Source organism: Porites lutea, chromosome 13 (assembly GCF_958299795.1).
Source record: "Porites lutea chromosome 13, jaPorLute2.1, whole genome shotgun sequence".
Taxonomy (NCBI): domain Eukaryota; kingdom Metazoa; phylum Cnidaria; class Anthozoa; order Scleractinia; family Poritidae; genus Porites; species Porites lutea.
The window spans coordinates 6,210,396-6,226,336 of NC_133213.1; the positions used below are offsets into that span (position 1 = coordinate 6,210,396).

General features: G+C 38.7%; 1 protein-coding gene across 1 annotated transcript in view; it reads right to left on the bottom strand.

Annotated features, from left to right (window-relative positions):
- The window catches only part of LOC140922291 (mitogen-activated protein kinase kinase kinase 3-like), a 20,567-nt gene extending 13,352 nt beyond the window's left edge, over positions 1 to 7,215 (bottom strand). Inside the window, exons 1-5 of the mRNA XM_073372290.1 lie at positions 7,132 to 7,215; positions 5,640 to 5,726; positions 4,924 to 5,061; positions 669 to 696; positions 486 to 556 (exon numbers count right to left, since the gene is read on the bottom strand). Of these exons, the coding sequence (XP_073228391.1) occupies positions 486 to 556; positions 669 to 696; positions 4,924 to 5,061; positions 5,640 to 5,684 (282 nt within the window). The 5' untranslated portion in view covers positions 5,685 to 5,726; positions 7,132 to 7,215. The remainder of the gene's footprint in view (positions 1 to 485; positions 557 to 668; positions 697 to 4,923; positions 5,062 to 5,639; positions 5,727 to 7,131) is intronic.
- Between the last annotated feature and the right edge of the window lie 8,726 nt (positions 7,216 to 15,941).

The following is a 15,941-nucleotide window of genomic DNA, read 5'->3' on the forward strand; positions in this document are numbered from 1 at the left end:
TATCAGCTTGACGCCTTTTTAAATATTCTGTAACTTGGTGAGAGTGTAACTGGCTTTATGTGATCAATTTTAACGTACGTTATATTTTGAGGGGGAAGCGTTCTTTGAGTCAAGAACACAATCCAATTAAAAGTAAAAATTCGCGGTATTTTTTGATGATCATGATGATGATGATGCTGATGATTTATTTAGTTACTATTTAGTTATTTTCATAAGCTGCATTAATTTTAGTGCCACATTCAAAGCGTACGCCTAAAGGATGGTTAACATAAAATCGTCACATTTCACGAAGAGTCATCCACTAAAGCGTTTTCTGGTGAAAAATATCGTGGAATAAGACTTTTGATATTTATCAACCAATGGATGCACAGTATCTAGAGCACTTTATTAATAATATACAATTAAGTCTGATCTGTCTCCACGGTGTAAGAGGAAACGTTTTGATAATGTTATAATGTACACCTTCTCAGTTATTATTACCACACCTCAATTGTTCTTGAGACACCAAAATCAGCCAGTTTCACAGATCTGTCGCTGTCCAAAAGTATATTCGGTCCTAGCAAAAATAAAGATGACACTGAGAAGAAAGTTAAGATGGGCCGATGGGTAAACAATTTTAACCACAGGAACTAAACGCACCAATCACCAAAAACCACGGTCTTTCTAACCTCTCGCACAACGAGTTGTGACCATCTCCTTAAACGAACGAAACGCGGCGATAAATAACACACAGACTATCGTGAGATCAACGATTAACAAACCCCACCACACAAAAATCTTGATTAATAGCGGGGCTCCCACGCTCGCGAAGCGCGCGTTGGACAGGGCCCCATAGCTAAGTAAATCTACCCATCCCAAAAAAATTGGTAATCACGTGACCGTACACCGACCGCCGTCCGTCCGCACCACAGGATAACCAATGTTTACTCTCACACTTTTAGCTACATCAATGTTGTGATCAATTGACAGCTGTCAAAACAGGGCATCCGCTGACCAGTATCACCTGACCGTACCGCGGGCTCATGTGTCTACCCATCGAGGTCGAGTATTTTTTGAAGTTATCCGCTGACAAATTACCAGTTTCAAATGATCGCAGGCTCAAGTTTATTTTTTCCTAGGATTCATATCAAATATGTTGGTTTATGTCACTATGGCCCCGCACTATTAGGATTTTGATTTCAAACTGACCTCGGAAGCAAAAATTCAGCCAGTTTTTTTAAAAGTACAGGCGGGGATGACCTTATCTTACCATGGTCACGAGTTGGTCACGCTCTACGTCCAATTTTTATACTCTGATTGGTCAAAATTTGACAGGTGAGGTCATGCGGAAAAATTATGCAGCATCTTGAAAGTTGTTTACTTTGACAGCTGAAGCTGGCAGAGTTTTGTGTCAACTTGTGATGTTTTTAACTGTCTTTTTCCTCTGGATGTACAAAATGAAATACAGCTGCTATCAAGAGTCTTCTGTTATTCATGGCTGGTTTGCCTACTGGGCTTTTGGTTGAGAAATGCGTCGCTTGTCAAAATTTGGTACTTCGATTTCGGATGGCATTGTTTTCGTTTTTTACCTTGCTTAATGCGTAAGAGGATCTAAAAGTCTCAAGCAACTGTGGTCTTCCTTGATAGCTTTCAGGAACTGAATCTCGAATGGTAAGTCTGAGTAATTATTGTATTTGATGTTTGTTTTTGTTATATCTAATTTCATGAAGTCTTGCACTGACAGTTTATACGGCAACTGTTATGAATGTTTGTAGGATTTGATTCAATGATGTGACCTAGTATAAGGTTTGATATAAGCTTACAGAACTTTAAAAAGCCTTCAGATATATTTGTTTACCACGAATAGAAAGAAAACGTTCCGAAGAATATTTATTTATAAATTTGGCTGTAGAAAGAAAACTTTGAGCGATTTTCTTGCTTCGAGGAGTTCACCTTCGAAAACAGTAAACACCGCTCCGGGAAGCCGGCGCTTTACGCTTAAAGACTCAGGATTTTTAGAGACACTTTAATACTTGTTTTCGTGAATGAAAATTGTAATAATTATATAATTAGATAATTAATAATAGATAATTATATTTCTTTTTTTGATTGTTAGTAGTCTCTCTTGCAATTTTAATCGCTTGTCCGTGCCGTTTGTTTTCATCGTTCATGAACATCGCTTGCAGGAGTATTCAAAAATGTCGCGCGTATCAAACGTTGTTTAAGATAACACATCGTTATAACTGAAACCATTAAATAAATAAATAAAAAAAAAATAAATTCGCTATTATGTTGAAGCGTAACTCTATTGAAGTTCATTCAAACACTCGACCACACTGACAGCTCGCACTATAGAAACGAGAACCACCTGGCCGTATGGGTGATTTTGGAAATTTTTGAACGGTTTCGCTTAAAGCCCACGATTGATCGTCCTGAATATTGAGTGAGTGCAATTTCTCTTGAAAAATTGTGAAATACCGCATTCTGTCCGAGGTCTGTATGTTTCACCTCAAATGTGATGTATAAAAATTATAAAAGGTTGGTTTAAACACCCCCAGATTTGTTGGCAAGAATTTTTAAGTAAACATGTCGAACGCAAAAAAATTCGGCGTGATTTGTTTTCCAAGAATTTGTTTTCGAGGCCTAATCTACTGTGATCTTGAATGTGATCGAAGATGTTTACTATTTTTTGGATGTACATACAAGGTTATCAATTCGATGTAAGATGTTTCACTCTAAAATAACTTAGCTTTTCCCTCAAGAGTCACTTGAATGTGCCCTTAAGTTAACTGATTTGTGGATTAAAAGTTTATTGTTTGATTTAAATTTTATATTTATTAATTGGAGCTTCGCTTTTAGCCCTAGCTAAATCTATATATTAGAAAATGGTCAACCTCTTTTCGTTTGGTTGTCACGTGACTGACCGAGCGTATGTGCGTACGCGTCTACAGATTGTAAGGGTGGGGTAGGAGAGACTACCAAAAGGGAGGGAGGGGTGTCTCAGGGTCGCTGCACAACTTCAACTTCAGGAATGTTGGTCTACATTTCAGTGACAAAGAAAGCGAGTTGGAATAATCGCGATAAAGATTGAAAGAACGCGAATTCACTTTTTAAGGGACGTTCGTTATTTAAAATAGGTGAATTGATCTATGACGAAAGTTTTGTCATAACAAATATTCGATTTTAACGCGATGGCTACGAAACTTTGAGAATAACTACAGTTATTGTACGGCAATTACATGAGATAATCCGATTTTACTGGTGGTAGAAATTTAGCGCTTAAGTGGACCTTACTTTTCCAAGAAAATCGCGACTTGTAAAAAATGTTGCTGACCTTTTTGACTAAACGACTATCAACTTTATTCTCTAACAGTTGTCGGTATGGCGCAGAGTTTAGTGTAATAGACAGTCAACCTGCAGGCACCTACCATAAAGGTCGGGTCCTAATTCTTCACCGCATAAGATGGATACTTGCAACATGGTAGCCACAATCGGCCAAAAAATTGTTGAAACTTCTCTCTTCGGAGAACAAAACAATCCTCACCCCTTCCCCCTCCTCTACATTCAAAGTTGGGGTGTTTGTTCCCTAGCAGTAGCTCGAAAAGCGTCAAAATATTGCGTGGAGGGGTGGGGGAGGGTAAGCCTTATTTTTCCTTTTTTAAGTTGGCAAAACGTCAGAAAAGCCATTAACTCGATAGCGGCTTAGAGCAAGAACGAAATACGCACTTGCCCTGACACTTCCTTCAATTTGCTTTAATTCAAAAAAGCTATCTGTTCCTTCACGAAGGATGCAAGCAAAGGAAGAAAACCAATAGAATCATTACACTTGACAGTGGAAATTACAGGAAGTTTGATAATTTGCTAGCCTGACACATGCTTGAGTAGACTGCCTTGGCCTATAATAAAAGCACTGCCTAAAACCCCAAAAGACTCTAACTGAAAACCTACCGACTTTCCGTAGTGCTGATTCTTCATCCGTACATTAACTAAACAAGTCATAGTTTCAAAGACAGAAACTGGAAAAAGTTCATGTATTCTCATAATTACCCATAATTATGTGAATGTTTCTACAATCAACTAATCAATGTCACTATTCGGTTTTCGGGAAAAGAGTGACATCACCGGACGTCATTAACGGCTCGTTGATTCAGACGTCTTTCTCGGGAGTTTGCGAATAGAGGAGACGGCTGAAGACTAAAATTAAGGCTAATGTAATAGATGACGGGAGCACATTTGCACAACTTCGGAGTCAAAAGCTGTTTGCTGTTAACATGAATAACTCATGATAGGGAGCATTAGTGCTTATCTCTACCTTTTGGCGCAAGCAAATAAACCTTATCAAGGCCAATGGGCCCCTGTAGATGGTTTTCACAGTGACGTCACCAAATTTAAAGTCATAATAGCGAGGAATTCCTATTTACACTACGTTGAGGATAAACAAAAAGTAAATCTTTGTACAAGTTTCCATTCCCGTAGCATGTTTCATTTCGAAAATACAGCAATTTGACCGTCCTAGTTTTAACAGTGCGTGACACCAAAATAGGAATGCTGTCTCGTTGAAAAAGTTTCTCCTCTTGATTTTCAGCAGTATAACCATTTCGAGTATTAGAAGATATGTTTATGCGTACGTATGCTAGTTATCGAATAAAAAGAAACAGCTTTTATAGAAAAAGTAAACTCCAGATTTTTTCGTTGATTTCCGGCGGCCATATTGGTGCACCAAAATGGTACACTAATACGGCGTCTCCATACAAAGCTCTACAAAGGTACGCGCTGAACCGTTTTGACAAATAACTCAGAAACTGTTGGCCCCAAAGACCTGAGACTTGGACAAATTGTTTATATATTAGTCTTTTATAACATTTCATTTTCTTGGCTTCTTCCACTGGACGGTTTCCAATTTTTTTTTGTTGCGTGACAGTGAAAACAACGATCTATGGGTTAAAAAACTCTTACCCCAGCCATGAAATCCAAAAATAGATAAATGACGTCTCCCTTTTGTTCACTTCCATGAAAACGCACAATTCTCGGATGTCTTAGCCCACTCAACTTGTCAATTTCATTTTGAAGTTGCTTAACCTCCTGAAAGAAATAGTAGTATACCCCATTATTGAATAAGACAGCCCTAAAGAGTGCATTTCTTTTGATGATCCTTCGTGGGCTATTATATAACTCAACTGTCCTATATCCCTGCTCCGTGAGTCCCAACAACTGCGTATCAAGTGACGTCCGCATTCGCCTTTCGTAAAAGCTAATGCCACGTAAGAGTCACGTGACTGTCACGTGTAATGTGTTTTTCGACCCAACCCTTGAAATAATAGACAGAATTAGCAAAGAGAATGCGATGACAGATAAGAAGAACGCACAACTGATCGTGTCGGTTTTGAGATCTGCGCGTTGTCGTCTCCGTTGTCACCTTCTCTTTGCTACCTCTGCCTATTGTCTCAGCAGAATGACGGACATCATTCAGTCGTGGTTACTTCTAGCAAGGCCCACTATTAAAAGATGCCTTTAAAGTTTGAGGTCAGTTCTAGGGGACAATAAATTTTCCAGTTTGACAAGCCACTATACGTGACAGCAATTTTAAGAGGAGACATTTTTGCTGCCAGGTATAATACCTCATAATAATTAAGAATCGTAATCTTTGTGAAATGACTAACCTCTGGCATTTTTGAATACTGAGGCTCCATTTTAACTTCTTTCATTGCCACCTTGATTCCAGACTCACGATGGGTCAAACTGAACACCTATGGCGTATCCAAGAGAAAGATACATGTGCACTATTCACTGAAATGGGGAGCAGATTAACAAATAAAATTTCCAGAAACGTCAAGCAATTTTTCTGGAAGGAATGGAGCGATTAATGGATGGATGGTTGGATTGTTGGTTGGGTGGATGGATGGAAGGATAGCCGGCTTAAAAAACAAACATAAAGAAAACAGGGTTTTTTACAGGATTTTCAGACACTTCGGACACGCTTTTCGGCTTGTTGTCTTGTCATGAATGAACACTTTTGTTTTTGAACATGTTTCATTAAAATTGTATTCATGTTTTGATTGCCAGTCAAGAATTTCAAGTTTTGACATACGTGTCTCGTAAACCCTCCGAATATCGGTGTGGCACTCAAGTTAAACCCTGCCGGTCGGGGGTTAAGAACTGGTTGGGTGACCATTCACTATTATCCCGTCATATAAGGACTCTTAAAGGAATTATTGCTTTTTTCTACCGACAGACTCGTAGCTCAACTTAAAAAATATATATATATACTTGCGAAAGCAAGATACTAGGATTCGAAAGAGTGGAGTTTCGTTTTGAAGTGTTTTTTTTTGGGGGGGGGGGGGGAAGGGGGAGGCTCTCTCAAAGATGCCAATATCTCACTGCAAATTTTAGCTCCTACTCTTGAAAAAGCTCTCTTTTGGATTTCTAGGCAAGATTTCTTAACATAAAAGTTATTTGACGAGGAATACCGTTTCTTGGTACTTTTTGATTTCGTAGTATCATGCATTAAATTAAACAACGGATTCGTATTAAAGAAAATTAGTGGTAGAATATCAGCATCAGTAAACAGAGGGACAGCATGTTCATATCTCTCTACGGAAAATATAAATCTTAGTGCTCGTTTTTGGAGGATTTAAATTTTCGTCAGGTAGAATTTACTCGCAAGACCCCATGCTGTTAGTCAAAAAGATCCATAGGGTAAAATTAACGCTTATATCTTATAGATGCGCAGTAGAGTATTTAGTGGCACAAAATACTTAAGTTTTGCAATAATCCCATATGTTCTACTTATTTTCACCGCAATATTTTCAATACGATATTTCCAGCTTAGACTGCAGTCTCTTAGAACCGAGTAGAACCCGTCCTCTGGAACATCACTGTGGTCTGAGTTTAAGTCAACACAGACACGTATGTGTATCAAAAACGTTACGAAAAAAGGTATTCATTTAATGACTTTACAGAGAATATTTCTATTACCTTAAAGAGAGTATGGTTGCCCTACATATTGGGTTGATATTACATTTTTAAGTCAGCGTCGACTTCGCGTCTATCCCACCCCCAAAATGGGAAACACACAAATAAGTACACCCGTAATTCAACTCAAAGTGTAAACTAAAATATACCTTTAAAATTATATACATGTATATTTATTACCTTTCCAAAGTTTCCTCCACCAAGGTACTTTCCTTTTATCCAAATATTAGGGTCTCTCCTTTCTAAACGTAAAAAGACTTGAGTTACGATCAGTTTCGACTGGTCTATACCAGTCACACGTTCTTTTAAAGCTACTTTCCAAATCCTGAAAAGTTAAGGTGATGTTTTTCAGAGAAAAAAGTCCTAAAAAGGTCTAGTTTCTTTACAACGATAACATAATACAAAAGGTGATAGCAGCAATATCCTAAAAGAAACCTCCTGTTGCTTGTAAATTAGATCTTTTTTTTCCAAAATGGTTATCTTTATTTTCTGGAAACTGTCACAAGCCCGGAGTCTTATAAGCACAACTGCAAAGACTTTGCAAACTTGTATTGGCAGAAGCTGCATGAAGTTGCTAAAATACCAAAAAGGGTTGATCGATTCCAATGTTAAAAGCGGTGGGGACTGTTCGGAAGAAAATGGCCGAAAATATCCTGAAGTAAAAAAAGAACAAAAGAGGACAAAATAAACTCATAAAAGCAAAGGCATTTAAGAAAACGTGCATAGAAATTAGTTGAGGTCAGTAACTAAAAACATTTTAATTTTCTTGTGTTAACCCTATTCAGACCCGGTCGTTTGTTTCTGGTGTTTATGTCTTTTCCATAGTGGCGTAGTCCTAAATATTACGTAGTAAGTAATATCATTTAGGAACAAAGTTAGCCTGCCAGCAAGCTCGATCTCCGTGACGCTTTGGTGACAGGGCGGGAAAAGAAAGGAGAACTTGCAACTACGTCCCTGGACATTTCATTCCACCTCCGATTCCCCTGAGCTGTCAGATTTCCGCCCATCAGCGCGAAACAGAAACGAGCGAGAATGTAAACAAACATTGAAAACATGTGCCAAGGGTTATGACGTCATTACTAATGTAATCTCCTCCAATCAGAATTTCGCATCGACTTTTTCGATACAGATACTCAAATTCCATTGACGTAGTTGCAAGGTCTCCCTCCTTCTCCCGCCCCGCCACCAGAGCGCTCCGGAGAACTTGCTCGAAGGCTAGGACAAAGTCAGAGGAGAAAAGACATTATCACAGCTCTCAGTTACTACGCGCACTGTGTTGTTCTCATAGCCCTGATGTCAATTTTTTAGCATTTTACTAGTTCCTAAAATTTCCTGGTCGTTTCCTATTCTCCTGTTCTCCTTATTCAATTTTTTCTTCGGTTCAACCATTAACACTTTCGTTTTACAGTTCCCTTTTTCTCCCTCAGTATTGTTAGTTCAGTTGAACCATAAACACTTTCGTCAATATTATTTCAAATTTTCTGACGATCGAAGTCCGACGTATTTTTCTCTATGAAATAGCTAACTCCCTGAGAATTGCATTTCTTTAGGCTTATGTGAACCACTACTCGTTAAAGAGGTACTTTTCCTTCTATTGCTCTGCGACAAGTCCCTTATGTGCAAGGACTTTTCTATGTCAAATGTACACTTCCCCTGACCAGGCTTACTGACAATCATGCCGTGATAGTGGCCTCCAACCACCCATTACTCCCCATGCTCTACACCCATTTAGAATGCTTTGAGCAACTCACATGGGGTGTACATGAATTGAATCCTGTGTTGTTGTGTTTGCTGTTCTGCGTCTGTCACTGTTGAGAATGACTAATAAATCCAACTCCTTCGAAAGGGATCTAAGTCTGATCTACTGTATTTCCAAAAAGGACCCGTTCAGTACAAAAGCTGATTACATCTGAATATATCGCGTGAGCATGCAAACCTAAATACATCAGTAACATCTGTTCATTGTTTCTGTTCACAATAAGAACCGACAACGTTGATTGGCTTGATGCATCATTCCGTTTACTGTAATAACATCTATGCTATTAAGCGTAAAAGCGAATTATCTGTAATCCGATCAAAAAATGGTTAACTTGACAGCTCCTGGTAACGCAATGGCAAAGTAATAAACAACAAAACAAAAACAATGTCACACTATTTCAGAAAGCGATCGACACTGCCCTCTTGAGCACTTGTTCTAGTGGCTCAATCAAGGAGAATGTTCAACAGTTCAGTTCTTAGCCTAACAAGTGGTTAATAAGATTGATTTTCTCGTCTGCAACAACTGCTGCGGTTCGACGAGTTCTTGTCCGTGTAGCTGAAACTCCGTCATTCACTTCCTAAGGTTCATCTTTCGTGATACTATTTTGATTGGTTGATTCTACGTTGCTAGCATGAACTTCGAGAGGAAACAACTCTTGAAGGGGTCTCTCGATGAGAGTCTTCTTTCCTGCAACTAACACTCGTGCGCCGCGAACTTTTCCATCTCTTCCTTTGATCAAATCTCTAATTCTGGCAAGCTTCCAGAACGCTCTCTGTGAGGTTCCCTGGTCGTGCAAGATAAAAATGCTCTCATTAGGAAAAAAGAAGTCAACTGGTCGCCGACTTTGGCTGTGCGGATGGAGGTAAGATAGCGAGAACGTTTAGTAGCAGTTAGATGATCTCCAAAGTCCCAATCATCAATTTGAAGAGATCCCACAAGTAGAGTTAGAAGTCTTCGCCCGATGACCAAATGCGATGGTGTTAGAGGCTCTTCAACATCGTCAGAATACAGGTACGTCAGAGGTCTTGAATTCAGAACTGCTTCAACTTCGGCAAAAATAGTTGTGAGTTCATCAAATGAAAAGCTTCGATCTTCCGAGTGTTTTCTTCAGACAGGATTTCACTTGCTTCATTAAGCGCTCAAAAAATCCACCCCAACATGGCGCCTTCGCCAGGTTGAACTGCCATCTTATCCCTTTGCTGGACAGGATTGAGAATAAATTTTGATGATAGCGCGCTTTTAAGAGAATTGTAATTTTGTCGAAGACCGGTGTTCTGTTTTCACTGAAGTCCGAATAGTTTGGCCAGTGTATCAGTTTTAAAGCCCGTTACTGTTCGAGTTCTATGAATTTGGAATAAAATGTACCATTTTTGGTCCTAAGAGCCAGATTTGGATTTTAGAAAAGCCGCATATCGCCAGTTTGCCCTTTGCGGACATAGTAAATTGGGAAGGGCTAACAGGCGCGTAATGCCGTCCTGTGTAGTACTCCACATCAGACACACTTATTGGTTTGCACTTTCAAGTCACTTGCTTATTTTTCGAATACTTAATTACCTTAGCGCCGACACGACGACTTTGGGTGACGCGGAAAAAAAAAAGGTCACGTCACTCGTTATTTAATAAAAGGATATTCGTTATGTAACTTGCATTTCTAAGTGTCACCGATCAGGAATCCAAGGTGCGAAGGTTACTTTAAAGCCGCATACTCAACTTGCAAGTCAAAATTTGCCTGTAGTCACTTCAACAAAAATTGATTGGTAAATTGACGTTTTCTTTTATTAACTATTAATTTAATTTTCTGTTGACTACTACGACGACACATTTGGACGCCACGAATCGATTTCCTTTCGTTAAGTAGAAATAACTTCCAAGTGCGTGAAACTCTGGTAGTGATTAATCTTAAAGCAAAAGTAGCCCCTTAACATATAGAAGCGAATCACTTACCATGCTCTAAAAAACGGAGGGACGGGGGTTCAGGTAACTTCACTGAACTTTCTAAAATTAAAAAAAATAAAACCAGTAACAAACAGAGCTCATTTATAAACAATGCTGATCTCAGCATAACCAACAACTTCCATTTCAAAAACAAAACAAACAATAACTGAAGATTTCACTTTTAGCCATTTCCATGCTAATTACTGTACTGACGGAAAACCGATCCAAAAAGGAGTTGTTGGAAAGAAAATGCGTTTTTTTTTTTTTCGCGACGTAAATTCTGTATTCAAAGGGTTAAATATGTAGCATATTAAACTCAAGCTTCACTGTAACTCTAGAACAACAAAGAAGTGAAAACGCTTGGAGATTATCACCGTAAAATGTCCTGTATGTGTGTTTAGGGCGCGCCTCTCAGCATTTGAGGCTTCACAGTTGTCTTTTGTGTTTTTTGGTTCAAATTTGAGATATTCGAGGTTGACGAGTCCCAGTATGGACCACTACTAGTTAAAGAGGTTCTTTCCCTTCTATTGCTCTGCCAGAAGTCAGTTACGTGCCAGCACTTCTCTATGTCAAATGTACACTTCCCCTGACCAGACGAACTGACAATTTTGTCCTAATAATGACATCCAACCACAAATCAATCGCCAAGCTCTACACCCATTTATTAATGCTTTGAGCAAGTCACATGGGGTGTACATGAATTGAATCCTGCGTTGTCGTGTTTGCTGTTCTGCGTTGGTCACGGAGTTTTTGTGTTACATTGGGTCGTGCGCGACTTTTTTGGCTAACAGTTGGGGCGTGTGATCATGTGACATTTGAACTAGGCGTTAGCTACATAATTCCAAAATTTGGAGGGATTTAAGACATCAAAAAATTTTTTAGAAAATATCGGCAATGTTAGAAAAAAAAAATTGACAAATTTGAGAATTTTAGAGCGATTTGAGTATTTACCCGACATGTTACGAACATATCGTAGGGAAAAACGCTGACAAAACGTCTTTGCCTACAGAGAGGGAAAACTCAGTCAACTCACATACTACAGCAGTGTCTAGAGCACTGTTCACTGAGCACAACAAATCAGCGCAGTTTTTCATCAGAATCATCTGCACTACAATTTATCCGCTAAGTTATTTCTTCAGTTTGGGTCCACGCTATTTCCTCAGTTTGGGACCACGCTATCAAAAAAACGAAATGTTTTTAGAATTTTTTGAAACTTTAGCAAGTTTTTAGAGAATTCTAGACATTTCTAAAAGAATTGTAGAGCTTTTTGGGGGAAATTCCGGAAAGAATTTGACATCATATTTTGGAAATTATGTAGGTACCGTATTTATTCGAAGAAGCGCCCAACCTCGAATTAGCGCCCACCTCGAGTAAGTGCCCATCCTAAAGGCAGAAAAAGTTAATAAGCGCCCACCCCCTCCTCCTCCCAATCAAACTCAAATAAGCGCTCACCTCCACCCTACCCACTTGAGTGGATAAATTCTAATAAGAGACTTCCCCGAGGACGGAAGTTTCTTTAGAGTATTTTACAGAAACCTTGCTTTGTTACTTCTTCTCGTTTTGTTATTAGCATCTATTGTTTTGTTGCAAAATAAACATACTTCACTTGCTGAAAATGGTGAAAGTTTAATAAGCGTCCAGCCTCAAATAAGCGCCCACTCTTAAGGTCCAAAAATTTAATAAGCGCACAGGGCGGTTAATTGAATATATACGGTAAGCCTAGTAATGAACTGAGTAGTTTTTTGATTAAGAATAGATTTTGATGATAGCGTGCTTTTGAGAGTATTGTAATTTTGTCGAGGACCAGTGTTCTGTTTTAAAGTCCGAATAGTTTGGTCAGTGTATCAGTTTTAAAGCCCGTTAGTGTTAGAGTTCTATGAGTTTGGAATAAAATCTACCATTTAAGGTCCCAAGAGCCAGATGTGGATTTTAGAAAAGCCGCATATCGCCAGTTTGCCGTTTGAAGACATAGTAAATAAGGAAGGCTCGTTATTTAACACAAGGATATTCGTTATGTACAAGTTATATTTCCAAGTGTCACCGATCACGAATCCAAGTTGCGAAGCATACTTTAAAGCCGCATACACAAATTGTCAGTTAAAATTTGCCTGTAGTCGCTTCAACAAAAATTGATTGGTATAATAACCTTTTCTTGTACAGAGAGGAGAAATCGTTACGTCACGTTGCCATGGTAAAAAAATTTTTGGATGACAACAAACCAACACGTCACTTAAAAGTGGATTCGTACTGTTTCAAACTTCATCGAGCTCATTTATTTTCATTTAATTTGTCAAATGTTGGCGAAATTTTCCGGGTTAAATTCGAAAGGACGGTATGTAAGTTCAGAAAAAGAAAAACAAAACTTTTGTGTTGTGCTCAACTACTCCATAAAGCGCGCGCGTGAAATTAGGAAGTTTCCTGTCGCGGTTGTACAACAACGGCTAAGAAATGTGCAAAAAAGCGTGATGCACGTGCAAAGATGTTTTTTTCGTCAACCTAAACCTATTGTTCCTTTGCTGTTCGGCGTCGCCGTTGCAAAAACTCCCTATAAAGTTGTTTTAATCCAGAAATTTTGCTACCATGGTAACGTGACGTCACACTTCTCCTCTCTATTAAATATTAATTTAATATTCAGTTGACTACTACGACGACACATTCGGACGCCACGAGTAATTTTCCTTTGCTCAAGTAGAAATAAATTCGACGTGCGTGAAACTCTGCTAGTTTTAAATCTTCAAGCAAAAGTAGCTCCTTCACATATAGGAGCGAATCACTTACCAAGCCATGAAAGAATCCTGTCCCAGGGTTTAGGTGACTCCACTGAACTTTCTGAAATTGAAAAAAATAAAAGCAATAAAAAACACACATCATTTATTGAAACTGCAGATCTCAGCATAACCAACAATTTCCATTTCAAAATCAAACAAACAATAACTGAAGATTTCAATTTTAGCCATTTTCATACTAACTACTGTACTGGCGGAAAACCGATCCAAAAAGGAGATGTTGGAAAGAAACTGCGTTTTTTCTTTTTCGCGACCTAAATTCCCTTTTTAAAGGGTTAAATATGTAGCATATCAAACGCATGCTTCACTGTAACTCTAGAACAACAAAGACGTGAAAACGCTCGGAGATTATCACCGTACTGAATGTCCAGTATATTTGTTTCGGGCGCGCCTCTCAGCATATGAGGTTTCACAGTTGTCTTCTGAATTTTTTGGTTTAAATTCGAGATATGTTCAGGTTGACGAGTCCCAGTATGAAACATCACTAGTTAAATAGCTACTCTCCCTTCTATTGCTCTGCGAGAAGTCTCTTATGTGCGGGGACTTTTCTATGTCAAATGTACACTTCCCCTGACCAGGCGAACTGACAATTATGTCGTGATAAAGGCCTCCAACCACCCATCACTCACCATGCTCTACACCCATTTATAATGCTTTGAGCAAGTCACATGGGGTGTACATGAATTGAATCCTGCGTTGTTGTGTTCGCTGTTCTGCGTCTGTCATGGAGTTTTTATGTTACATTGGGTGGTGCGTGAGATTTTGGCTCACGCTTTAGCTTGGGGCATGTGACCATGTAACATTTGAAGTAGGCTTTAGCTACATAATTCCGAAATTTTGTTGGGGGCGACCGGGGGAAGGTTTAAGACATCAAAGGGAATTTTAGAAAATCTCGGGAATGGTAGGAAAAAAAATTAAGAAATTTGAAAATTTTAGAGTAATTAGACTATTCACTCGACATGTTGGGAACATTTCACAGGCAGAACCGCTGACAAGACGTTTTTTCCTACCCACCAAGAGTGGGCTCTGTCCGCTCACATGAGAGCAGTGTCTAGAGCACTGTCCACTGAGCGCAACAAATCAGCGGTTTTTCATCAGAATCATCTGTACTACAACTTATCGGCGATTATTCTCCAAAAGGAGTCCACGCTAAAAAAAAAGAAATTTTTTAGAATTTTTGGGAACTATAGAGAGTTTTTGGGCAATATTAGACAATCCCAAAAGAATTCTAGAGCTTTTTTCGGGGAAATTCCAGAAAGACTTGGACGTTATATTTCAAGAATTATGTAGCTAAGCTTAATTTAAACTGAATAGTTTTTTGATTAAGAATAGATTTTGAATATAGCGCGCTTTTGAGAGAAATATCATTTTGTCGAAGACTAGTGTTCGGTTTTGAACTCCGAATAGTTTGGCTAGTCTATCAGTTTTAAAGCTCCTTACTGTTGGGGTTTTTGTTGGTTTGGAATAAAATTTACCATATTTGGTCCCAAGAGCCGGATTCGGATTTTAGAAAAGCGGCATATCGCCAGTTTGCCCTTTGAAGACATAGTAAATTAGGAAGGCTCGTTATTCAATACAAGGATATTCGTTATGTATAAGTTATATTTCCAAGTGTCACCGATCACGAATCCAAGTTGCGAAGCATACTTTAAAGCCGCATACACAAATCGTCAGTTAAAATTTGCCTGTAGTCGCTTCAACAAAGATTGATTGGTATAATAACCTTTTCTTGTGTAGAGAGGAGTAGTCGTCACGTCACGTTGCATGGAAGCAAAATTTTTGGATGACACAAAACCACAATGTCACTTAAAAGTGGATTCGCATTGTTTCAAACTTCATCGATCTCATTTAATTTCATTTAATTTGTCAATTGTTGGCGAAATTTTCTGGGTTAAATCCGAAAGTACGGTATGTAAGTTTAGAAAAAGAAACACAAAATGTTTGTGTAGTGCTCACCAACTCCAAAAAGCGCGCGCGTGAAATTAGGAAGTTTCATGTCGCGGTCGTACCACAATGGCTAAGAAATGTGCAAAACACCGTGATGCACGTGCAAAGATGTTTTTTTGCCAATCTAAACCTATTGTTTCTTTGCTGTTCGCCGTCGCCGTTGCAAAAACTCCCTATTGTTGTCACCCAGAAATTTTGCTACCATGGTAAAGTGACGTCACACTTCTCCTCTCTATTAAATATTAATTTGATTTTCAGTTAATTACTACGACGACACATTCGGGCCCCACGATTCGTTTTCCTTTGCTCAAGTAGAAATAAATTCCACGTGCGTTAAAATCTGCTAGTGGTAAATCTTCAAGCAAAAGTAGCCCCTTCATACATAGGAGCGAATCACTTACTAAGCCATTCAGGACTGTTTGACCAGGGGATAGGTGAACAATCTGAAATTAAAAACAAAATAAAACCAATAAAAAACACACATCATTTATAAACACTGCTGATCTCAGCATAACCAACAATTGCCATTTCAAAAACAAAACAAACTATGACTGAAGATTTCA